Source organism: Coturnix japonica, chromosome 6 (genome assembly GCF_054131305.1).
Source record: "Coturnix japonica strain WE chromosome 6, WE-NBRP24, whole genome shotgun sequence".
NCBI lineage: Eukaryota > Metazoa > Chordata > Aves > Galliformes > Phasianidae > Coturnix > Coturnix japonica.
Genome location: NC_140668.1, coordinates 24,304,125 through 24,328,373, shown reverse-complemented (window position 1 = coordinate 24,328,373; position 24,249 = coordinate 24,304,125). Strand labels below are relative to the sequence as shown.

The 24,249-nt window shown below is 49.6% G+C and overlaps 2 protein-coding genes across 7 annotated transcripts in view; one reads left to right on the top strand and one right to left on the bottom strand.

The window, feature by feature from the left end:
* Positions 1–14,712, top strand: part of CPNE2 (copine 2) — a 35,905-nt gene extending 21,193 nt beyond the window's left edge. For 4 of the 5 annotated variants that reach the window (XM_015873697.3, XM_015873695.3, XM_085551717.1 and 1 more), the window contains exons 9-16: positions 1,701–1,787; positions 2,363–2,422; positions 4,247–4,380; positions 4,764–4,818; positions 8,579–8,630; positions 9,951–10,084; positions 13,283–13,519; positions 14,123–14,712. In XM_015873697.3, coding sequence (XP_015729183.2) covers positions 1,701–1,787; positions 2,363–2,422; positions 4,247–4,380; positions 4,764–4,818; positions 8,579–8,630; positions 9,951–10,084; positions 13,283–13,519; positions 14,123–14,230 — 867 coding nt within the window. In that variant the 3' untranslated portion in view covers positions 14,231–14,712. The other variant, XR_014947739.1, reaches the window with a different exon arrangement.
* A 965-nt stretch (positions 14,713–15,677) lies between these two features.
* On the bottom strand, positions 15,678–24,238 carry PSME3IP1 (proteasome activator subunit 3 interacting protein 1). Of its 2 annotated transcripts, none has more exons than XM_085551756.1 (7): positions 24,156–24,238; positions 22,921–23,062; positions 22,652–22,750; positions 21,104–21,230; positions 18,604–18,732; positions 17,536–17,600; positions 15,678–16,449 (listed from the first exon to the last, which is right to left on the bottom strand). In XM_085551756.1, the coding sequence occupies exons 2-7, from the start codon at positions 23,048–23,050 to the stop codon at positions 16,232–16,234; spliced, it is 768 nt and encodes a 255-aa protein (XP_085407882.1). In that variant the 5' UTR covers positions 23,051–23,062; positions 24,156–24,238; the 3' UTR covers positions 15,678–16,231. The 2 variants fall into 2 exon arrangements, with proteins under 2 accessions (XP_085407882.1, XP_085407884.1); XM_085551758.1 differs by lacking the exon at positions 15,678–16,449 and adding an exon at positions 16,889–17,101.
* Positions 24,239–24,249: the final 11 nt, after the last annotated feature.

Here is a 24,249-nt window from a genome sequence, read left to right as displayed (position 1 = left end):
GGGCAAGGGCATTGGTGGCCATGTTGCTCCTTGGGGCTTCAGCCTGTGCTGGGGAAGCTCTGAGATGATGAAGAGCTGCTTTTTCCTCCCATCTGCACCAGAATGACTCAGGTCACTGCTCTAGCTGAAATAGATGTCTGAGTTAGAGTGTATGAAGGCAATCTTGTCTGAAAACCTGAGGTTTGTCTGAAGCAGCATTTGAAGATGCCTTGTTGTCTGGGGGGGCAATGGAGGGGGCGTTCCCTGCATGCTCGTGTTGCTGTGCATGACATGCCAGAGCACATGACTTGGGTGCAGTTGGGGACATCCCTTTGCTTCCTCCCCTCGTGTGGCTTGGCTGCTGCCCTGCTTATGTAAGCCCCATTGCCTCGGGGAGCAGCATCTGGGCAGAGATGAGGACTGCACCCAGAAGGGTCGGGCACTCTCTGTGGCCCGCACATCTGCGCCCCAGCTGTTGGGGGTCTGGCTCTGAAGCAAGCAGTCTCAGCGCTGGGTACCACACGCCAGCATCCCTTCTCCCCGAGGCAGCTCCTCGTGACCTGTCTCTTCCTTTCATCTGGCCACATTGATGTGGGTAAATACAGAAACAGGAGCAGAGATGCTCTTGCCGCAGAGCAGGCACCGCACGTTTGCAGATGGGAACAAGAAGATGAGAACTTAAGTCCCCTCTGCTGCAGTAACATCACATCACTTGCCTCAAGGCTTCGCTGTTTTCATGGCCTCCAGCCCATTGGTTGATGAGGACCTGTGGCACCAGTGTGGTTTTGGGGTCAGGTGGCCAGCAGTAAACCAGCAGCAAAATTTCCTATGCTTACCACAAGGAATTAGCCACGAATTCTCACCTCTGAGATCCAGAGGGGGAAAGCACTGCTTGCAATCCTCATGCTGTTGGTTTCTCCCATAAACACTCTCCAGGCTAAGGTCTCCTGCTCTGCTGAAACCCCAGGGCCTGGCCGCATTCCCTATCAGCTGGAGCTGCTCCCACTGTGGGCCCGTCGGCATAATTCAGTTGCTTGATTTTTGCCCTAGAGGATATTTATTTTTGTTTTTGCTTTTTTCTTGGGCATGCTGGTATTTGACCTATGCTGGAACACAAGATGGCTGAAATACTCAGCCAAATATGCCTTTATTTTTTTTGTACATGCTGCCACAGCTGCAGTTTTAAGCCTGTTTGCAAGCAGCTCCGTCTGCTTTTGCTGGCTGGCTGGAAGCTGCTCAGTAACACCTCTGCACTCCCTGGCTATGGTGGTCCTGTCAAAGCTGCTTGAAGGCAAAATAGGGGCGCTGTGTGTAGGATTTGGGCACCCATTTGTTGAAGATGACTCTTTCAGCCTAGGTGTGCCCAGCTGATCTCAGACCAATCCCAGATGCACCTGATCTGGGGGTCTGAGCTGGAGGGAGTTGTTCAGCATCCAGAGGCTGCAGGAACGATGAGTCCAGAGCCCACATTTAGACTTCATTCTTTGGCAAGAGTTTTCTTCAAAAGGCTTTAGATTAAAAAAACAAACAAACAAAAAAGCAATATTGCAGCCATTATTTTCTGAATATTGAAAAGGCATTTATTTCCCCAGAGCTTTAGAGGAACAGCTGTGGCCTGCCCTGTCTATCAGTGAGCTTGTCCGTGCTATTCCGGCAAAGGGGAGAACACAGCAGCAGCTCTGATTTGCAGTTAGCTTTGAGTAACAGCTTCTCTCTTACAGCTAGAACTAGAGTGCATTAACCCCAAAAAGCAGAAGAAGAAAAAGAATTACAAGAACTCTGGGATCATCATCGTCAAGTCCTGCAAGGTGTGTACAACGCTGGGATGTTTCATTCTACTCTTTGGTAGATTTGGGACTTCATACTGCACTGCACTTCTCATCCCTTCTGTCTCCAGTGCTCTTGGGTTTCCAAGCGCATGTACAGTGGGGCAGTTTTCCTTTTATTTGGGTTCTTCTCCCTCTGGAATAGGAATTGCAGCCCTTTGCTCTCTGTTGTGCCAGGGCTGGTGCTATTTGCATGGATCAGTGTGGTTGGCCACGCCACACGTAGCTTAGAGAATACCAAAATGCTGCCCTGGAAAACCCTGGTGGTCAAAGAATCACTATGGTTGGAAAAGACCACTAAGATAACCAAGTCCAACTCCACTCCCACCATGCCCACTGACCACATCCCTCAGTGCCTCCTCTCCACAGTTCTTGAACCCCCCAGGGACAGTGGCTCCCCCACCTCCCGTGATCCATCCCACATGCTTTGGTGCATGGACAGAGCTCCCTGAAGGTCCAAAAACACCGTGGTGATAGGCCTGAATGGCTTCAGTGGTGTTTTCTTTTCCTGCAATAGCGAAGATTGCTGATATGCTTCATTTTCTATTTTGTTTTAGATAACCAGAGATTTCTCGTTCCTGGACTACATCCTGGGAGGCTGCCAGCTGATGTTCACTGTAAGGACTTTGGCTGCTGTTTGTCCAGTAGTGGTAATAAATATGTCATGATCAAAGTTTGCTGAAGGGAGATGCTGCAGGAGGCTGCCCTTGGGCCAGCTGAGCTGAGTCCTTCTGGCTTAGCAGGGTGGAATTTCACAGTGTGAGGAGCTGCTCCATTTTGCTGAGTCCCATGGAGTCCTTTTGAACCCAAATCTCTCGCTGTGTTAACTGGCATCCAGATTGCTGAGCAAGGCCTGGGTGTTTTGAACCCAGCTCAGAGGATCTGGGCTGTTAACGATGCATTTTGTTCCTGCATTTTTATTTGCATTTCCACCCTGACTTGAGCTGGAACGCCAGTGGTTTGTCAGGAGGAATTACAGGGGGACGTAACAGCCCTGAGCGAGCCCACCACAAAACAGAAGTGTTGTTTTTTCTCCCCCATTAGCTTTCTAATTTCTGAAAACTTTTCTGCTGCGACACCCAGCAAGCTCTGGGCACACGCAGTTGTCTCAGTTTTTATTTTGTTGTCTTGTCTCAAAACATGGGGGGAGAGGAGGAAGAAGAGTTACCATAGAAACAGGAACAAGTGCAAGAGCTCTTTATATGCCATTCTGCTGCTGTGCGTGAAGGTCTTGGTGCTGGGGAGTGAATAGGAAGAGAAAACCATCAAGTTGATCGGTAGGACAGAGCTTTTGTGTGAATTGGTTGGAATGCCGAGACCTCACTCGTTGCTTTGAGGTCTGCTGGTAGTGGGGAGTGCTGGGATTTTCCCCTCCCAAGGCACCTGGTTCAATTTCTGTTCTCCTACGTGGCTCTTGGCATGTTTTGCATGGTGCCTCAGTTTCCTTGTTGTGCTCTGACCAAGTGTGGCTTGGCTGCTCCTGTTTCATTGGAGCAGTGAGCCATAAGACCGTCGCATTCATGCTGAAGAGGCCAGGTTTTACCTGGATTCTCACACGATCCTCTGCTGCCCTCCTGCAAGGATGAGCCCAGGGAGGGCAGCGGCCCCTGGGACCCTTCCATCCTCAGCTGCCCCATGCTGCAGGAGATGTCTTGTCATCCCCATCCCTGGCTTTGACCCAGCCCAGGAGCAGAGTTTTTCCTCTCTCATTACAGATACAGAGCAAAATCCCCTGCAAATCCCCTGAGCTCAATTTAGCCACCAAAGTTATTTTGGGTTTTTCCTATTTGCTCTACAAACAAGGCGATTGCAGGCATGCCGTCTGCTTGTCTCTTCCTCACTCTTCCCTCCCAGTCATTTCAAATCTGGTGGCTCATCGCCTCACCGCATCTGACCACATTTAACTGGATCCGAGATCTCGGATTTGCATTCCTACAAACGTCTTTAAATAGCACGGAGGAGGGAGAAGCATGAGTGCCTTGCTGACAAAGCAGGAACTCAGCCTGCAGTGGACCCAGGGGAAGCACCATAGGGCAGCTGTAGGGAAAGCTCAGGTCAGGGCTGTCTCTTGGGACAGAAAAGACCTTGAACCCAACAAAAGCCCAGGCAGTCCTGCCTGGTTTGGTGTCCATGGGGCTCCTTGGTGCCTGGCTGGTGGGCAGCCAGACTTCTAGCATGAATCATGGTAGTGGTGGAAGCTTGCTTCTTTGGGATTCCATGTCTGTGATTCTTGATGGGTAAAAAGTGGGTGATATTGTAGTGAATTACTTTGTTGAACCTTGTTTTTTTAGGGAGGGTAATTTTTTTAAACTTCCCAAAACTGAAGGTTTGGTTTGGGGTAGGGCTGTGCCTGGGCCTCACCGTGGTCCATCTGCAGTGGAGAATGGGAGGATGAGATGTAGTGGTGACTGCTAACAGAGGACTGTTTGTGCTTCCCTCAGGTTGGGATCGACTTCACTGCCTCCAATGGGAACCCACGGGACCCGTCCTCTTTGCACTACATCAACCCCATGGGAACAAATGAATACCTGTCGGCAATCTGGGCTGTTGGGCAGATCATCCAGGACTATGACTCGTAAGTTCTGTGCCTTTCTGCCTCTCCCGTTGCTTTTATAGGCATTACCCTGGCTTCCCAACAAGCTGCTGGGATGCATGTCACCCTTTTCTGTGGCTTGACTTTTTCCACCTGTGGAGCTGAAGAAAATGATGCCTTGCTTTTGGAAAACTCCTTGGAAGAAAATTGTGGTGTACATTGAGACAGGGGCACTGCAACAAGGAGAGCACATAAGGACAGAATTTCTCTTTCCCCTTTACCACTGTGCAATGTGATGGTGCTCATGCAGACAGGGAGCAGCTTTCCTGGAGCTGGTGGGATGGGGAGACAGTTGATGTGCTGAAGAGCATTCAAGCATCCCTTGTGTGAGTGGAAATACACTTGTATGTTTTCTTCCCTTGCAGAGACAAAATGTTTCCTGCTTTGGGATTTGGTGCCCAGCTCCCTCCAGACTGGAAGGTAACGTGTAGCAGTGATCTGTGTGCTTGAAACACTTCTGTACTGAGAGCTTCTGGGCAGGAGCAGAGCTGGGGCATGGGGCATGCTCAGGTTTGTAGGGTGATGTGAGGTGGGGATGGAGTGCAGGCATCCAGGCTGGCCCTAAGGCTCCCTGGCACTGTTGCCAGTGTTGCTGATTAATTTTGCTGGTGGGAGGCAGGAGCAGTTGTGGGGCTGTGGATGAGTGTATTAGGTTGCAGTGAGATCTGGCTGGAGGGTGGGAGCTGGGCAGCCTCCAGATGATGTTGAGTGGGTGGTGCCTGTAGGCTGTGGCAGCACATTAGGGCAGAGAATTGGGTGTACAGGGGGTTGAAGCCACCATGGTCCTTGCTAGGCTGTGCTGGAGCATCAGTGGCCCACAGCAGCACAGGAAGCCTGCTAGAGTCAGTGTTCTCACCACAAACACTGCTCCTGGCTGGAGTCTTCAGGAAGTAGGGCTGAGGAATTGCTCCCTGCACCTGAAGCCACTGCTGGACGTGTGCAAGGAGCTCACTCCCTTCCTCCAGCATTTTCACAACACAACTTTGTTTAGCCCTTGATGGTCACTACAGCCCCAGGGTGCTTCCAGTCTTTATCTCGTTAATGAACTCCTCTGTATTGGCAAGCACAGACGCAGAAATGCATCTCCTCTGGTCAGTTTGTCTGATGTCTGGCCCAGGAAATTATCTTTAACACACTCCAGGAGTTCTTGGGATTGCTTGCAGCCTGCTGCTCCTGCATCCCACTTCTTCCCAGGGGTGAAGGACAACTGGGGCCCTACAGGACTGGTCCAGCGCTGCTTGTCACAGTCACAGGAGCCACCACCAGCTGCAGGTGACGTTTCCCATCCAGCTTCCACCTTTACATGGCCTTACAGCTCTCAGCTGACCACAACCACAGTGCAGAGCCCAGGGACTCTCATGGTTCCACCATGCCGAGACAGACTGCTCCCTGCAGCAGCCAGAATCCCTGCGATTCACATGGGAGTCGCTGCTGGTTGCCACTGTCTGGAGTCCATCCCTCCCTGCACACACTGGAGCTGATTCATCCCCCTTGGCCAGCAAATGTCTCAGGTCTGTCGCTTCCCCAGATTCTGTGGGAAAATCTTAGTGAGCAACTTCCGAGGAATAACGGTTGCCAGCTGCCACCAGGGGATTTATTGTTTGTGGAGAGAAATGGGAATGGAAAATACAGCGGGACTGGAAGGAGCACGGTGTGCAGGGCTGAGTGGCTTCAGAACCCAAGTGCTGAAACCCAAGGCTGGTGTTAGGGCAGGCTGGTGGGGAGCTGCGTGACCTGTGCACTGTGTCCTGGCAGCAGGTGAAGCTCGGTCCCGCTGATCAATGGCTGTTGTGCATGGCAGACCAGGCTGAAAATGAGGAAGATGGTTAGAGATCTCAGTCGTGTGTGTTGTGCTTTGTTCTCGTCGCGCTCCTGTTGCCATGGCATCACCAAACGCTTTCAAAGAACCAGTCGGAGTGAGATATTTTGCACACAAAAGTCTCGTTGGAAATGTCAAAGAACATCTTGCAATGTAACAGCTCTGTAAAGAGCCTCGAGCGGTTTCCTGGTAGGAAGCAGATGGGTTTTGGTTGCTGGGGGATGAGGTGGCCCTGCAGAGGGTGATGCTTGAAATTGAGTCCCTACCAACTACCCCATCTCCTGGGCTGGGGCTTGGGCACATCTACTATTCCTGGTGGGAGAAGATGGAGCTTCTACCCACGACCACCCCATCCAAAGGGCACAGCCAGGCTGCATGTGTGGACATCCCACCCTTTGGGGCTGCTGGAAGGGGTTGATCCCAGTTGGGAAAGGTCCTGCACTTGGATGTGACTTAGTGAGCGTGGTGGTGATGAGTTGGGGTTGTACTGGATGGTCTTAGAGGTCTTGTCCAGCCTTAATGATTCTGCGTACCTCTGGGTACACCCAGCAGGGAATGAGATTCCCCTCCACCTCCCCCTCATCCCTTATTTTTTTAAAACTTAGTTATTTTAAACCTGTTGGTTTAAATTTTAAACCCTGTTGGATTTTCTAGCATACATATATATAATATATATATATATAATCAGTAAAAATTCAAGAGGAGGTTTTGAAACATTTGAGCCACGGAGGTGGTGGTGTGCTCCATGTAGTGCTGCAAAAAGTGAGGAAAACAACTGCAAACTGCTTCACTGCTGCTTGAAGGAAAGAGAACCCTCTCTTTTTCGGTTGCAAAACGGAAACATTCTTGTTTACCTTCTCTATAAATACTTGCATGGCAAAATTTGGAGTGTCATCTAAAAAAAACAACACAACAACCCCAAAACAGTGAGTCCTTTAATGACTGAAAGCCCAGAGATCTGAAGTAGGACGTGTTGCCCAAAATTAAGGCTTTCACCAGAAGTGATGTGTGAAAAACAAGCCGTGCGTTTCAGAATGTGCCTCGAGTTGCCTGTTAGTGTGAATGGGATCGTTGCTGGCTGTGCTTATGGGCATGGAGACACCCGAGCGGGTTGGTACCACCCCGCCTGTATGGCAGCTCGTCGGCTTTGCAGCACACCAGATTTTTAGCCTGACCTACTTTTGTTTGTTTGTGTCGTTTCTCACCCCACGGTGCCTTGCAAAAATAGTTTCTGCTGCTTTCGACACAATGCCCATTCTAATTGGAAAGTCTGAACCAGATGCGTGCTGCTTTCGCAGTCTCAGGAGGACTTGGGCTTCCCATGGCAATGTAGAGGACATTCATTCTGCCAGCGTTGTGAGTACGCATGTCCTGAAGCCATATCCCTGGGCTGAGAACCGCAGCGAACTGCCACCCTCATGAGAGGAAGGAAATAGCTTTGTTTTGTAACTACAGCACGGAGTTTTTTGTTTGGGAGCCCTTGCAACCAGTGGGCTGAGATCCCATATCACGCCTTTGGCTCCCAGAGGTGCTGAAAGAGGGAGCTGTGTGGCCCCGATGCTGCTGAGAGCCCCTTTGCTCCTCGCTGTGCCTGAATCACAGAGTGAGGAATGCCTCAGCCCCCAGATCTGGTGGTTCTTCCCCAAACAAGTGGTCAACTCACACCGACATTGGTAAGATTCACACTGGAGCCCTGAACCTTTCTTGCACCCAAGCCATTGAACTACACTTCCAAAGCAATCATTCCCCAAATTTTATGTTTATTTTTTTGTGGTTTCTGTTTGCAGGCACTTCCTAGAGGAGTAGATTTGGAGTAGTTTCTGCTGTTGGTTTCTCTGGCATAGCTGATGCTCCAAGCAAGGGTGCACTGGGCTTATCTATGTATGTAGCCTCCTTTTGAGGGCATCTCCCTCAGCTTGGGAGGAGTGGCAGAAAACCTTGTGGGCTTTGCACCTGCTTTGTAGGGATGGCTCTGCGGTCATGTCACCTGTCCTGTACTGCTTTTCACACTCACCGTGGCCCACATCATGAAGCTAATCGTGTGCAGTAGGACCAAGTCATTTCTTCTGATGTGATGTGTGTTCTCCCTCTGGGCAGCCTGCAGGAAGCCATGGGGACAATCTGCTGCCACTGCTGGTGATGTGATAATGTCAGGTGGATCCATGATGGTAGTACAAGGCCAGAGGAACCAGTACATCCCCGGCCCCAACCACATTTATCTTTGCTCCTCACTGTTGGATGGCAGAGGGCAAGAAGCACTGCTGGCCTAGCAGGACGAACTCATGTGATGCTGCATCAGCTGAACTGATGGGGGGAGCACTGTGCTCTGCCTCTGTGCTAATTTGGATCTCTTCTCCACAGGTATCCCATGAGTTTGCCATTAACTTCAACCCCACAAACCCTTTCTGTTCAGGTGAGTGCCTGTCAGGCCTTCGCATTCCTCCAGTGTCTTCTGTCTTTCCTCCTGGGCTTCTCCAGTAACTTATCACAGGAGATTTTCAGGGTCATTTCAGAGACAGCCTTTAACACTGAAGCAGAGCAGCTACTACGGGTTCACTCAGTGGGAAGCAGAGAAGAACTGGGGCTGTGTAGGAGGTCCCAGTGTAAAATACAACTGGATTCAGACAGCATAAAACTAATGCCCTCGTTCTGGGTGTCCTACTAGCCGTCTGCTGGTGAGAAACACAAGGACTGTTCAGCAGATGGGGAATTCAGGCTTAATGCTTTTGTAGCTCATTTAGCAACTGAGAGCCAATAGCAGTCATTGCTGAAGAGCTGTTCTAACCATAGACAGTGAGGGCAACCTTGAGCTGCCGAGGCCATCTGTGCTGACCTGTGCTTTACCCCAGTAGAACAGGAGCTTGGTGATAAAGAAAGCCTTTTTGGGTTGTCTTTGTTCTCCTGGTTTACATGAGTGGGGAAGGGCAGAAGGATCTTCCTGGGCAGCTTTGTGGGACAGCAGAAGCAGGAGTCTCTGGTGACCTGCAGGACAGAGTATTGTTTCCCAAACAGCCTGGGAGCATTCGGGGTGTTTTTGGGGTGTTTCAGCTTCTAGACTACCTCCTCTGCCCCAGGTCTGTCTGGTATATTGTTAAGCTCAGAGACCAGGAGCTGCTTTTCTTCTTGCTCCTCCTCTTTGCCTGATTTTGAGACTTTTTGCAGAAGCACAAGGAAAGCCTTTGGATGTGGGTGCTGTGAAGCCTCTCACTGGAGAAGGTGTGAGGATCTGCTGCAAAGTGGCTGAGGAGCAGAGCCCTGATTGTAGAACATTTGCATAGAGGTGGATGAAACTTTGTGATCTGGATGAGTTTGGAGGAAAAAGATATTTTGAACTTGAGCTCCCTTGGCATTACTAGCTCATCATCCTCCACTCGGTTAGATAGTGATAGGACAGAGGGGAGCAGTTTTAAACTAAAAGTGGGGAGATTTAGACGAGACGCTGTGGGGAATTTTTTCACTCAGAGGGCAGTGAGGCACTGGAGCTGGATGCTCAGAGAAGGTATGGATGCCCCATCCCTGGAGGTGTTCAAGGCTGGGCTGAATGGGGCATCCTGGTGTGGCAGGAGGTGTCCCTGCCCATGGCGTGAGTGTGATATCTTGTTGGAACAAGATGATCTTTAATGTCCCTCCCAGCCTCAGTCAATCTGTGATCCCATGATCATGCTTGGAGTATTTGGGGGCTGGCTTGGGCTGTTGCATGCTGTGATGTTGAGCTTCTCTGGTTTCCCCACAGGTGTGGAGGGCATTGTCCAAGCATACTCAGCCTGCCTGCCTCACATCCGCTTCTATGGACCCACCAACTTCTCCCCCATCGTCAACCACGTGGCCCGGTTTGCGGCTCAGGCAACCCAGCAGGAGGCTGCATCCGTAAGTCCTGCTTTCTCTGTCTACTGTGTGATGTGGCCGGTGTGGCCCAGTGCCTTGCTTTCATGTCAGGAGAGATGGGGCTGTGGGAGAGGCAGTGCGGAGCCAGGCTCAACCTGGGCTGTATGTAGGAGAAGGTTTCTTGTTTGGGTTTAGCAACTACTCCAATGCTTGGCCAGGCAGGTGGTGGGATGCATCTGAGCATCTCATGGCCGCTGTGGCATCTCTGCTGGGCTTCCTTCCTTCCCCAAGGACATGTCATGCTCAGCAGACAAAGTTGGCTGGCGAGACTGGACTATTTAGGGGAGCTGGGGATGAAAGCTGCCTGCAAACAATTGTGGGAAGATCTTCCCATCCCTCGTGGCTGACTTGCGTCTACTGTTCCGTTGCCCCATGCTGGTGAATGGAAAGGGCTTGGAGGAGAGTTTGAACTAACCCTGCCTGTGAAGCCCAGCTGTGGGCTCTCATCTGGCTGTTGTCACTTCACACAGAGAATGTAAAAAAGAAGACAACAATGCAGAAACTCAACAGTCAACAGAATGGCAGCTGTGTAAGATCTGAAATTACTGGGGAGAGAACTGAGATGAGTTGAGTGACCTTTGGATTTATACGAATAAGTGCAGTGTGAAACCTTGCCCTCTGTATCTCAAAGAGGATCCAGCAGCCCTGGACAATAGCATGATTTGAGGTGTGAAGCTGCTCCCAAGCAAGAAGTGATAAGGCTACAGCCTTCTGGCCTGGAAAACATCAAGGCGTGAGCTCAGGAATCCACAATGTGCATTGCAGGATGCAGGAAGACTTTGATCTCTTCTGCCTTTTCTCCTGAAGCATCCACACTTGGCTTCTGCTGAGTTCCACGGGGCTTTGGTCTGCCAGAGCAACTTCTGTTTGTGTGGATTCTGGCCAAGAAGGGAATGACAGTCCTGAGAAGCGCATCTCTGTTTCTTTCCAGATAGCTTTGGGCACCTGAGTGGTGTGGGACTGACAAGATTGTTGTGGGGACCATGAGGGAACTAGTATGGTGACAGTGCCACCATGGTGTGGATGGGAAACATGAGCAGCTGGGCTGAGGTTCAGAGGTTGACTTCAGACCTTTGGTTTATGTCACTTCAATACAAAGCAGACACCTGGAGGAAGATCTCTTGGTGAAAGCAACGTTTTGCTTGTGTGGCCAAATGTGAGCCTTCTCCTGGAAGAAGACCTTTCTGCTTCTCCCCCTGGGATGATGTTGAGTATCTTGTTTTTATCACTCCTTTTCATGCTGGATGGACAAGCAGTGGGCTCAGAGCCAGGAGCAGGGTTCCCATGTGGCCGTTACAGCTGCTCATCAGTCCTTGAAGTTGCAGATAATTAGTCCAGCAGACTGCTTACATCCATATGTCAGAAAGCTGTTCGTTAGCATGAAAGCCCATTGCACCGGGCTGCCCATCCTCATGTGCAGGAGATGGTGCCAGCATGGTGGTAGGAGGGTGATGCTTGTGCACTTTTGCTCTCCCCAGCTCCAGGCACAAAGCAATACTGCCCCATGTTTGCCTTTTTTCTTTGCTTTCTTCATTAAAATAAGCCACTTCCAGCAACTGCCATTTCAAGGGGATCCCATCACTTCCCATCCATCCTTCCCTCACCCTTCCTGGCACTTCCATCTCCCCCAGGAAGGCTGTGGGCTGTCAGCCCTCACATCCAACACACGCTGCTCGTTGGGGGAAAGCCTGAATTGGGTTTGATTTTCTACAAACCCAGGTGCCTCCTCGGCATTCATTTTCTCTCCTTGTTTAGAGGGGGAGGGAGAATCCCCCATGCTGCGCGCCAAGCAGAGGCACTAATCATATGCAAATTGCACCCCTCTGTTGGCACTAATAGTTTAATCAAGGGAGATTTTAAATAATACGCACCAAAGGAACAGGCTGGAGACGGCTCTGCCTTTTTTGGAAGCACAGAACGTGATGGATCAGGGGCTGAGGTTTGGATCAGCGTGATGGGAGCAGGCAGCCCCGTCCCACGTCCCTGTCCCCATCCTGGGATGGGCTGTACATACCCGTGGTGGTGATGGAGTCCAGGCTCAGCCTTCTCAGCCGGGCTGATGTTCAGTTCCTAAGGAGGTGGTTCTAAAATTGTCATCGTTTGTTTGGAGTGCATCCAGCCGATGCTGCCAGGTAAGGTTGCTCGCAGCTGCTCTGCTGCAGAGCCCTCGGGCTTTTCAGATGATCCCCGGCATCATCTCCCATTTCACTTTGCTTCTGAAATATGCAGTGAGAAGCAGTGGATGAGCTCTGCTCCCTCCTTGCCTGTTTTTAGCGCTTTTCTCTGTCACTGATTTCAGAGAACAGGAACAAAAAGAGAGAGACCTTTCTTGTTTCATTCTTTTTGACCACGCTCAGAGGCCAGTTCTGCACCAGTTTACTCACAGGCGAAGAAGGGTAGAATGAGCTGGATTTTTGCCTGCTCTCAGCTGCTCCCTTTGAGACTCTACTCCTCCTCCCTTACAGGTGCATGGTGAGTCCTGGCCAGCAGCGTGTGAGTACGCAGCTCCTCCCTCTAACACCAAGAAAAGGTTATTGGTGCCAATTATAGATTCCAGATACTGCCTTCTTGTATAAGTCTTCCCCTGGAACACTTTTTTTTCCCCCCATCTCCACATGTTTGCCCCATTTCGGTGCTGTGCCTCCTGGGATGTGCCTGGGGTCCTGCAGTGCTCAGGGCAGGAGCAGGTCCGGCTGCTGCGGCACAGCAGTGCCAGAAACCCACCCTCGTTTGCACTCGGAGTTTAGCTGAGGGAAGAAAGCACTTAGGGGAGATTTCAAGAGACAAGATGTGGGCTGGAGGAAAAACAAGAAAATGGGCTTCGGGCTGCGTGTCTCCTCCTGCTTTTCTAGGACGTCGGCACTGGTGGTTTTCAGAGGAAATGGAAAGAATGAGAGGAACAAAAGGCTTTAATGCTCCTAAGTGCTTATTTTTCATCGTTTCTCCACCACGCGCGAGATGTGTAATGCACCAAAATGGAACCATTACTTTCCCCTGAGGGAGAGGAGATGGAGGCGCTGGTCTTGGCAGGGTGCGCGTGCCGCAGCCTCGCTGTGTTGTGTCCATCTGTCTGTCCCTGTGCCCTCTCCTTCAGCCCGGTGCACTGGCATCTGTGAGCCTAGAGTAGATGTGTCCCTTGCAGCCCTGCACAGCTCTGACCCTTTGTTCCCCTCTCTGCAGCAATACTTCATCCTCCTCATCATCACGGACGGTGTCATCAGTGACATGGACGAGACGCGCCACGCCGTGGTACAGGCATCCAAACTGCCCATGTCCATCATCATCGTTGGGGTGGGCAACGCTGACTTTGCTGCCATGGAGTTCCTGGATGGGGACAGCCGGGTGCTGCGCTCCCACACTGGCGAGGAGGCCGTGCGTGACATCGTCCAGTTTGTGCCCTTCCGGGATTTCCGCAACGTGAGTCTGTGCCCCCACAGCAGTAGGGCCTTGAGAAGGGGGGGGGTCTGGGGAGACCTCGCTGTGGCCTTCCAGTACCTAAAGGGACCCCAGGAAGGATGGGGAGGGACTCTTTATCGGGGGATGTAGTGATAGGACAAGGAGGAATGGCTTTAAACTAACAGAAGGTTTAGGTTAGATGTTAGGGAGAAATTATTTGCTGTGAGGCCCTGGCACAGCTGCCCAGAGCTGTGGGTGCCCCATTGCTGGACATGCCCCCAGCCATGGATGGGGTTTGGAGGATGGCTGGTGACTGGGAGGTGAGATGTGCCATCTCATTGGAAGGAGGTGATCTTTGAGGTCCCAGACCATTCTGATTCTGTTTCTGTGATCCAACCCACATCATCCTATGTGTGGTTCTCATCTTGGAAGAGGGGCAACCCCAGCAGATGCCAATCCACTTAAAAGAGAGAGCACTCATCATGCACCCATCAGCTCTCCCCTTTCCCACACCACCTGCCTCGCTCTGCCCTGAAAGAGAACTGTCCCCAAGGTGGTGACATGCACTATAACCACAGGTGTATCCAGTCCTGTGCCACTGTTGCTTTTTCTTTTTGCCTGCAGGCCCCCAAGGAGACACTGGCCAAAGCTGTGCTGGCAGAGCTGCCCCAGCAAGTCGTGCAGTACTTCAAGCACCAAAACCTGCCCCCCATCAACTTGGAGCCCGCATAGCGCCGTGCCCGGCCCCGTCTGCATGTTGCCCAAGTCTGTTGGTCCCACTGAAAGCGCATGTTCCACATGCTGTTCAATGAAGAATACCCTCCCTGAAACACACAGGTTTGTACTTCTTAATTTAATTGTTATGTTCTTAAAAGCTCATCCTGGAGAAGCACCTGGATCCACTTTGTACAGCCACAGCCCAAGGTAACACCGAGAGGCTGGGCCGTGCCCCAGTCCCACTCCGTTGAGTCACTTTTCAGTATTGAATGTACTTTGTATAATTTTAGTGGAACAGGATACAATTTTTACAAACAAAACTTGCTTTTTCCAAGCAATGAAATGCTTAATATATTATTATTACTATTACCATTCGTTGAACTGGTTGTGTATCTGTGCCGTACCCGTACCGCTGTCATGCTCTATGTTCATTTTTATACTGTGTACATGTTATATTTGTTATACTCAGGTTAATAAAGAAACTCGGACATTTAAAACAAGGGGCTGCTGTCTGGTCCAGGCTGGGAGCACTGTGTGAGGGCTGGGTGCCTGGGGCAACCCAATGCCCCTCACTGTTCTATCTGCACCATGCCTTGAGCATATTGGCACAGTGCAAGGCCTATGCCAGCCCTGGAAGGTGGGGACAGCTTGGGAGAATGTTTGCCTTGCAAAGCCTTCTGGAAGGGAAAAATACCCATCCGTGTCCCCCCCCCCCCCTCCTTTTCCAAATAGGGAAGCAAGTTTCTAAATGGTGGCTTGTTTAGAACTAAGGCTGTATGCAGCTCTGTTGCCAGCCAGGCAAGCGCTGTGCTGCTCAGCTTTCACATCAAAGTCTGGGGCTCTGGAAAAATGTTTTCTTTGCAGCAGGAAGCTATGTGAGATACCATTCAGGCAAGCACTTGTGGCTGGGGTGTGCTGTGTTGGCTTTCCAGAGGCGTCGTGGATTGAGCTCCACACCAGGCAGACACTCACCTCTCCACTGCAGCTATGCAAGGCTCCTGCACGTGCAACTGTGAAGAAAAGCAGGTTTAAATCAGGGCATTGGGAGATCTGAGTGAGTACTTTCCATCATTAGAGAAGCTAGGAAAGGCAGGAGCAGCTTGGGAGCAAAAAGCAGGGTGCCAGGCAGCACTCAGGCAGTGAACGGTCTCTTAAATTCAACAGAACTTTGACAGCCATTTGCTCTCCTACTGCAAAAGGCAGTGGAGTTCTCCAGTCTGTGCACAGCTTGGTTTGACTGAGCCAGGATATCCCACCCCCTCGGTACTCAACACTATGCCACAGGAGCTGAGCTTTGAGCAGAAGCACTGCCAGCAGTTCCTCTGCACTCATTCAGAAGGAGGGCACTGCCTCAGCCCTGACTTGATGGTGGGTTGAGGACAGGGCTGGCTGAAGCAGAACCCAAATTGCTTAATGGAACAGGGACAGTTATATGAATGGCACGAGCCAAGCTGGGAAAAAATGCATTCAGAATGTCTTTAATCGCGTAACACTAAAACTTCTTTACAGTGTCATGGCAATCCACACTTCACCATCTGCTCGAGTTTTGTCCTGCCCCCATTTCTCAAATACAGAATAAAAATGACATTTGAAAACAGAACACATGGCTGCTCCTACAAGACTTCCGTGCTTCAAGTGAGCTTTTGGTGGCTTATTTTTTTTGCTGTTGCCTGTTGGTCTTGTATCAACTCCACAGATCAACAAAATCCGTTCTTTCTTTCCATGAGAATCAGAGAAAAAGGTGCTTGCCTCTCTAGCCCAGCACTTGCCTACAGGACGAGGTGTGCCCTGCTTTGGGATGGCAGCCTTCCCAACTCAGGCTCTGTAAGAAAGACTCCCAGAAATGGAAAAATAAAAATGGGGGAAAAAAATAAAAATGAATTATTTTAGAAGCATTTGAATGTATTAAAGTTGAGTGGTTAGCTAGAAATATTATATCTGGGATAGAAGGATGCGTCAAACATCCACTGGGGCTTTGGAAGTGGACTGTGCACTACGACACGCGGAGGGATTTTGTTATGGACCATCAAAGAAACTGTTGCTACGAAAGACAGAAGAGACGATCTTCCCAGTGGAATTGATGGTGCCTTCTCCATCCGAGCTGGACTCTGAGTCGCTGCTGCCAGAGTAAGCGCCAAGGCCGGGCAGGATCCCAATGCAGACGGCGGCTGACGGACAATGGACCGCAGATCCTCCCACAGAGCTGCTCCCAAGGGGAACACAGGACGGCTTTTCTGCAAGAGAAGGACTTCAGTCAGAGCCCAGAGAGCAGGAAAGGGTTTCTTCCATCAGCCCAGGAGCTGCTGCGTACCAGCACACCAGTGGTGAGTGCTGCAGGATTTAATTACAGCGTAAGGTGGCTTTACGAGGCACAAAAGCTATTCTGACAGGAAGGACTTGCTACCTCAAGGGATTTTTTCTCATCATAGCTAAGCCCAGCTCTGTGCTGGCATTACAGATTTTCATTCTTAAGGTTGTCAGTTTGATAGGTGCCAAATAGCAAGCCCACTAAATAAGAATAAATAGCTCTGCTTTATGCAATTAGTTTATTATTTTTTAACAATACAACAGCAGAGTTGGGAAGTTTCCTTCCAGCGCTCTGCTAAATCAACATCTCCCATCTTCCACAGCTAATTAACTTTTTTCCAGCATTCTGATAGTTTCCTGAACAGAAGGAGATGCAGGGTTGTCATTACACAATCGCAGCTCACCCTATTTGTGTCAGAAGATCTTGACAACGAGTCAACTGCAATCCTGACAGCTAAGAATGAAATGCAGCTTAGCTTTTCTTCATGTTGCTCATCGTTTTCTGAAATAAGTTGGTTTCAGGATGGACAAGATCGCTTTGTAGCATGAGATGCGAGCAGTGGAGGTGCACGGATACACCTGGGGGAAGGGAATGAGCTGTTCTCCGTGCCTCTGGCTGACAGAAGCAGCACTAAGCTTGAAACGCAGCTAAGGAGACTCCCATTATTTATCAGGGAAAGCACTTTAAGGGTAAAAACAGCCAAGCATTAGAATCAACTGCCTCAGGGGGAGCACGGTCTCTGTCTGCAGATTTAAGAGCAGCTTAGACAATCATGTGTCAGGAATGGTATAGGCAAGGGACAGCCTGATGACCAGAGGAGGTTTCTTCTGCACGGCTGTCAATGTCCACAGTCACCACAGGCACAGCATTAGGAGATAACACGCCAAGCTGTGCTGCCCAGCACCATGAAGCAGGAGGAAAGCAAATTCTCCATCAGATCCTACGCTCACTAAGGCAGCTGCTGTTCAGGTGAGAGGCAGACAGCTTCCCGACAGCAGAAATCAGGACATACCTTGGTTCTTTTCTTCGTGGTCAGTATCGAGTTTCAACCTCTTCACACTGTTACCACCATCTGAACTGTGGGAGAAAAAAAAAACACCAAAGGAATTGTCTCATTCCTCATAAGCCACCACTTCATTACTGTGAAGTTTGGAGTCACTTTTTAGCCTCAAATGCTGTAGTTCAGCTGTGTGATTGGAAGGGGTGAAGCCTGGCTGCACCTCTCTTAGACACCATTTAAGGGCTGACTGCCACCAGAGAAGCATCTCTGGTTGGAGACTCTTCCTCCTTGGAGTTTTTCCTGCAAGCCTGGATCTTCAGAGACAAGTGAGCACTTCTTTCATAGCATCTTCTATTGCGCTGGTACTTCAACTCATTCACTTGTTCTCTAGGATGCACTTAGAACTACTGCCTGGATTTCCAGACATCTGGAATTGCCTTAAGCATTCAATGGTTTGGCTGTAGGGATTCAATTGGGTGCCTGGTTTATCTGTAACCCAGAGCATGGCTGCAACTGTATTTGCAAGTTGAGATCAAAACAGGCAGCAGGTCACAACCTCAGCTGTCATCTCCGTGGGACAGGAAGGGTGCTGATGTATCAGTGCTGATTGGTGAGGAACCCAGGAGGTTTGCCTGATGCCCTCAGGATCAGATTGGTAAGCAAAGTCCTCCCCACACTGCCCCCAGCAGCTACTTCAAATGATCCATTTTAAACGCAGATCAAATAGGACATTAGGAAAATCTGAATTGAATTACAGAGCTGAGGTGAATGCTGTTATTTTCAGAGCTGAAATAGAGAGAAGCTCTGGAACCTGCAGCAGGGTTGCCCAAGCCTGGCAGCCTAGAATGAAGAGCCTGCCCACTAGCTTTACACATGCTTATCTATTTGAATTGCCTCATGTTTCTCCAACAGTTGGTGAGAGCCCATAGAAACAAGGCTGGTCTTTTCCTGTACCTCCCCCCCTTTCTTCTTTAGGGCTAAGGTTTGCACCTCATTCTCTGTAGGCAGTTTTGGCCTGTTTCCCTTTACACTGTTAACCAGGTTCCGTTCCTCGTGCATTTATAGAAGTGTGAAACTAACCTTCTGTGTTTCACAGCTCCTGCCAACAGCTTTGCCTGAGAGAATTTGTTCTTGTTTTCCACCGACTTCATGGGCAATTTCTTCTCAGTTTCCTTCTTTGGGTCCATACCCACTCCCACTTTAGCGAGAGTGCTGTGAATTAAGGGTTAAGGATCAACGAGGAGGGAATGGAGAGGACAGGCTCTTCCTCCCTGACATACTTAGCTGACGGCAGCAACTGAAGCTCATTCACATATTCTACCAAGGGAAACTTATTGGTGATGACACCTATCTGGCACCTTCAGCCAGGACAGAAGAGGCCTCTTTGTGAGGTACCAATAGAGGCACAAAAGCTTCTGCAAACCTTAACGTAGCACGTAGCAAAGGAGAGTTAACCTGATCTAAAAGAATATTAGCTTATAACCTTAAATCTGCCTTTCTACAGATTCCTTCTCTGACTGCCATTCCCAGTGACCACTCAATGTAACCATGAGTGCTGAGTTTCACAGGTATCCCAGCTACTGCATGTAAATATCCAACAGGGAATTTCATGTTCCTATTTAAGGTCACAGTTCCCATCCCACCTGCCAGCTATAAACCAGCACCTCGTGGAGTGGCCTAAACCCTCTGATCCCCTTCACGTAGGGATGTTCAGATGCTCTCAACGACTGGATCTTCCCAAGGATACAGCAACAGCCCTGACTGCTCCCTGCCTCAGCTAAAACTCCAGCCACTACCGTGGTGATGCTGTTAAGATGGCACAGGAGTGCCATCCTGTGGCTAACAGAAGCAATCCTGAAGCTTGTCCTGCCAACCCACGGTTTGATGTTGCACCATCCTACAATAGTAACGCCTCCTCCTTGGAGGGGAATTTCTGTGTTTACAGCATTGAAGACAAAAGGATGAAACTGGCTTTAGATCTAGTCAGTCCAATGCTGAAGAGGCAGGGTAAGGAGCTGAAAAACCCTACAGCTATTCATGTAAGAGGAAATAAAGCACCTATGCATCCATGCATAGGAGTTTCTCATTCTTGAGCGCGTTCAAGTATTCCAGCACGTTTCTCTTTAGGATGTGTTGTAGAGTTTCATGACTTCTTTTTAACCACAGAAAAAGAAGGAAACCCAACAAAGAAACAAGCTCTGTACCTCAATACTGAGGCAGGCTTTCACCATGGAACAACATCTCTTAAAGTGGATGTTTTAACAGGACTAAGTCATCACATCCTTGCACTGTTCTCCAGTTTGTTAGCAGTAAGTTCTACAGTTAACTTACATCGGGGCTTCAGGTATGTATAGTGACAATGATGCAAAGATGGTACAAGAGAGGTGGTGATAAGCATCCAAAAGGTTATTTAAAGGAAAGACTCACCCAATAGAGGCCTTCAGCCTGCTGGAAAACGCTGAGGCAATCTCCACTGAGGATCTCAAAGAGTTGCAGTTTCAGTGGTGGTCAGCCCTTAAATGAGGTCTAGAGAAGGTAGAGTCAAGCTCCATCCCTTCCGAGAGCACAGCTGAATTACCCTCACCTGTGCTCCCAAAACTTGCCTCAGCTGATTAATCAGAGGTTCAGGCTGTGATTACCAGTTTCCCATACAAGGTACAAAGCTGGCTGATTCTAAGGCTGAGGTTCAATGTGGACATCTGGAAGGGGCCCTGCTCAGTCAATTCAGGGATCAGTGCATTATGTGGCTAATCCAAGCCAACAGAAGATTCATTCTGAGCTGGTATGGCTCACCCCTGGACATATGTGACCTAACTAGGGCTGTCAGCTGCTTGTACAGCACACTGATTCTGCACATCCCTTCATCAGCCAGACCTGCAAGCAACCAGCACAGCTCCTAAATATATCCCATAATTAGATCCAACGAATCAAGGAAATATTCCAGATCCATCAGCCAACTACAGCTGAGTTCTGACATTAAAAAAAAACACAGTTATAAAAAAAATGCATCAGTGCTGCCTCCTCATAAATGAATTAGTGAGGGAGCTTGGATGCTCTTCACAGCAGATGTAGATGCTCTGAGTTATAAATCCTTAACTAACTCAAGGTAATGCAGCTCTTTGTAGCATTTGCTGAAGATTTTTGGTCACCTCGTAAATATGAGCCACTTTCTCCTTTTTCTGCTTTCAGACCCTTTCATTTATACTGAGGTATCCTTGAGATCTTGCACTCTGTTCACTCATTACTTTAAGCAGTGCTATTCGTTAGGACGTAAAGCAACTTAGTGCTTTCTGCACAAGTAAGATAACTCTCAAAAGTCATTCAGTTCAAAACAGGCAGCAATCCTAAAATCATTCCAGATCTCCCGTTTCTGATGCAGATTAAAGACAAAAAGCATCCTATGCTGCTCTGCTCTACATCTTTGCGAAGGGCTGGCGGTCTGGAATCAAGTATTATTGTAGGAGATCCAAGCTACAACAAAAACAGTAAAAGAGAACCATCACGTGTTCTATAAAGCAGTATTATAACAAGGATAACACTCCAAACCCCCAGTATAAGAACTCCAGCCCTATAAGCAAAGGATATTCTGTATTCATTGAGTTCTTTCATCTCTTCTTCTCTTCGTTGCTTTTCCAGTAGCTCTTGCTGCCGAGAAACCTCATCAAGGAAGTTTGTCTCATCTTCATCTAAGCCTCTTACCATGTTTTCTGAAAGAAAAAGAATGCATATAGTTAAGCCCAGGCCCTCTGGGGAGCAGCCATGATCTTCCATCACTTCACCCTTCTCTTCTGATGATTTTTAACTGGTGATTTCCAGCTGCCTTGTGGAATGCAGGGAGCCATCCACATCTTGCAGGTGATGACTGGGGTATAATACTTTGCACAGTGTCACTGGGAATGCAGTGAGTAGAGTCCTGGGTGACCAACTCATGTCTGCTAGCAGTTACACCATCTTGTCAAGTAATAGGTACAAAGCAAACCCCACAAAGGACAAACTGTCTGCTTTGTTCTGTAATTAAGGGGTAGAAGTATTTTCTGGTTAATGATACTGGATGCTAAACAAGCCCAAACTCTTAAATGCTTGAGCACTAAACCTACACCAGACTAACGCAGTTCAAGCACACTGTTACCACAGAGATAAGCAAGGTGGGGTTTGTGGGTGTGTGTGAGTTCAGCAGGAAGCTCTTCTTTCTGTTCTACAAATGTCAACATCTCTCCATCCAAGTTATTGACTTAGAACGGTCTTCAAAAGTACTCGTTAGAGAAACCAAGTTTTGCTGCTTGCAGTGTCAGCCTGAGAAATGTGAACCCAAACACCACCTTTAGTCATTAGTTTAATTCCATAAGAGGATTTTTAGGCCTTTATGTGAGGCAGACACCGGGGTTTTTTTAATCTTCACCTCATAGTCAAGTCCCATTCAGTGTAATGGCAAACTCAGCAATCCATTTATACTGATAATTGGCAACCTGCCTTCCCCAGCAGGAAAGGTCTCAAATGCTGTTAAAGGTTAGACACAGTTCTGTTCTATGGCTAACGTGAGAAATTCTAGGCAGGATCCAGCCATGCAATGTAGAGCTTAAAGAATGTGAGAGTTTGAGGGTAAAACTTCCAGCTAAGGAACCAAAATCAGCAAGAAGCTGCCTTGAAGTCCCACAGTATCACCCTCACTTCTCCTTAAATAGAGCCAATAGGTCCCACTTTGACTGTTAACTTTCTAGTTCTCGTTATCATCTTTGTGCTCAACAGCACATCTACAAGGGATATGAAGCAAAGGATTCTCCTGTAAAACCAGGAATTCAAACATCCGTAGAAAACGGCTTTTCATTTTATTAACATCTACTTTTTGAAGGCTCAGCTCCTCCACGTTCACTCAAGTGCTGATCTCGAGCCTCACACTGCTCTGTGAAGTCTGAGCCACCCAATTATGGTTAGGAAATTGCAATGCATGCACAGCGCTGCCTTGAGAACTGTCTGTCATCTGCAGGATCATCTGCTTCCTCTGAATGCCCTTCTCAGTTCTCTGCTTCTCACTCAGACAGGTAAGACATGCAGACGTAACCTGCAGATGCTGCGTTCAGCTGCTGCAGTCTGCTGAGTTTGGTTGTAAGTAACAGAGGCTGGTGCTTACTGAATTTAAACTGCTCCTCGAACTCCTGCTGCTTCTTTTCTCTCTGCTCCTGGAGCCTTTCATACAATGAGCGCGGGTCATAGGCCTCCTCTGGGCACTCTGAAAGGAAGGAATCATTGAGGAAATGAGACTGTATGCTAGAAATATTATGTCACCAACAGTTCTTACCGTCTTCAAGGGAAAACCTTTTGGAGCTTGCAGAATATAAGCCACTACTTTTTACTTTTGTTTTCCTTGAAACACCCCTGGACTAAAAATCTCTCCCATACCTTCTGGATCTTCAGGTTTTCGGACCTTTTCCCATTCTTCTTGTCTTCTCTTCCGTCGCTCCTCTAACTCCGCTTCAGACACAAACCTCTTGTTTATCACGAGGTCAGCAGAGCCATCTCCCCCATCCATGGTGGAACTGACCTAAAAACACGTGACAGTCATTGGGCACCTGCTTTCACTTGTCAGTGCATGAGATATCATCGCATGCTTTGAGAAACACAGAGCCAGGCCTGCTTAGGCTGCACTAGGGGAGTAAGTGGGGGCCAGAGCGCAAAGTCAAGTCTTGTAGAGGTTTATGGTGTTCAGCAGTTGATGGAGAGAGGGAATTGCACCGGGGCTGTGGTTAGAGCCACAGTGCTACTGACCCCTTCACACAGCACACCCTCTGCTTCCTGCTGGGGATTCCCAAGGAGCACCCATGTCTCTGCCTTGACCCAAGGCCTGGGGTTGAGATGCCCTGAGTAATCAGCCTAAGAAGGAAACTCAGTTTGGACAGCTGTCACCCCAAAACGCAGCAGGGACAAGTTCCCTGCGTGAGCCAGATGGCTCCTACCAGCTCAATGCTGCAGAAGGAGAGGGGTTAATGCCAATGTTTAGTCCAGGTGTGACTGGATGTGCAGCTATTCCCTCTCCAAATGAGAGGCGAGGCATTGGGACAGCTGGAGTCACTGCACCTGGAGGTGTTCAGGACTGAGAGACGTGGCTCTAGAGCAGCTGCAGCCATGGGGTGATGGTTGGATGGGGTGATCTTATGGTCACCCCAACGTTACAGATCGTCATGCTGTCACTACAAACTGGTGGCTGATGGAATGTGATGGTCAAAGACACCCTGGGGCACAGAAGCACGGGGTTATTTATGTCCCAGCCCTGCACTGACGGACCTTAAAGCCTTGGGACTGAGCTCATCCCTGCCCTCCAGCACACACACACCACACACAACACACGTTCAGTCGCTGCATTAATCTGCTGCCGTTCATCAGTCGATGCGCCGCCACCAGCAGTTCCCCGCTCTGTCCCACGCTGCCGCCCGGTCACACACCGGGACTGAACGCACACAGCTCCCCAGGGCTGGGGCAGGTTCCGTTCCCCGCAGCGGCCCGGCAGCCCGGGAGGACACAGCCAGCGGGGCAGCGCGTCCCGCAGAGGCCCGGGCCTGCTCACACAGCACAGAGCCTGAGTTCACGGCTATCGGCTCGGCTCGCACCGTACCCCGCCGTGTTACCCCCGCACGTACCGCGGCTCGTTCCGTCACACAGCGCAGCTCGGCCCGGCTCCCAGCGCCGCCATCCAGCCCCTCCCGCCGACCCGCTCGTCGCCGCTTCCGCTTG

What these genes read in the sequence shown, in the direction of transcription:
- PSME3IP1 (XM_085551756.1), bottom strand. Translation starts at nt 23,050, where the DNA reads ATGGATGGGGGAGATGGCTCTGCTGACCTCGTGATAAACAAGAGGTTT. An exon ending in CGAGGAGCAGTTTAAATTCA is followed by an intron (nt 21,231 to 22,651) that starts GTAAGCACCAGC and finishes TTTTTCTTTCAG; the next exon opens with AAAACATGGTAAGAGGCTTA. An exon ending in CTCAATGAATACAGAATATC is followed by an intron (nt 18,733 to 21,103) that starts CTTTGCTTATAG and finishes AATTCACAGCAC; the next exon opens with TCTCGCTAAAGTGGGAGTGG.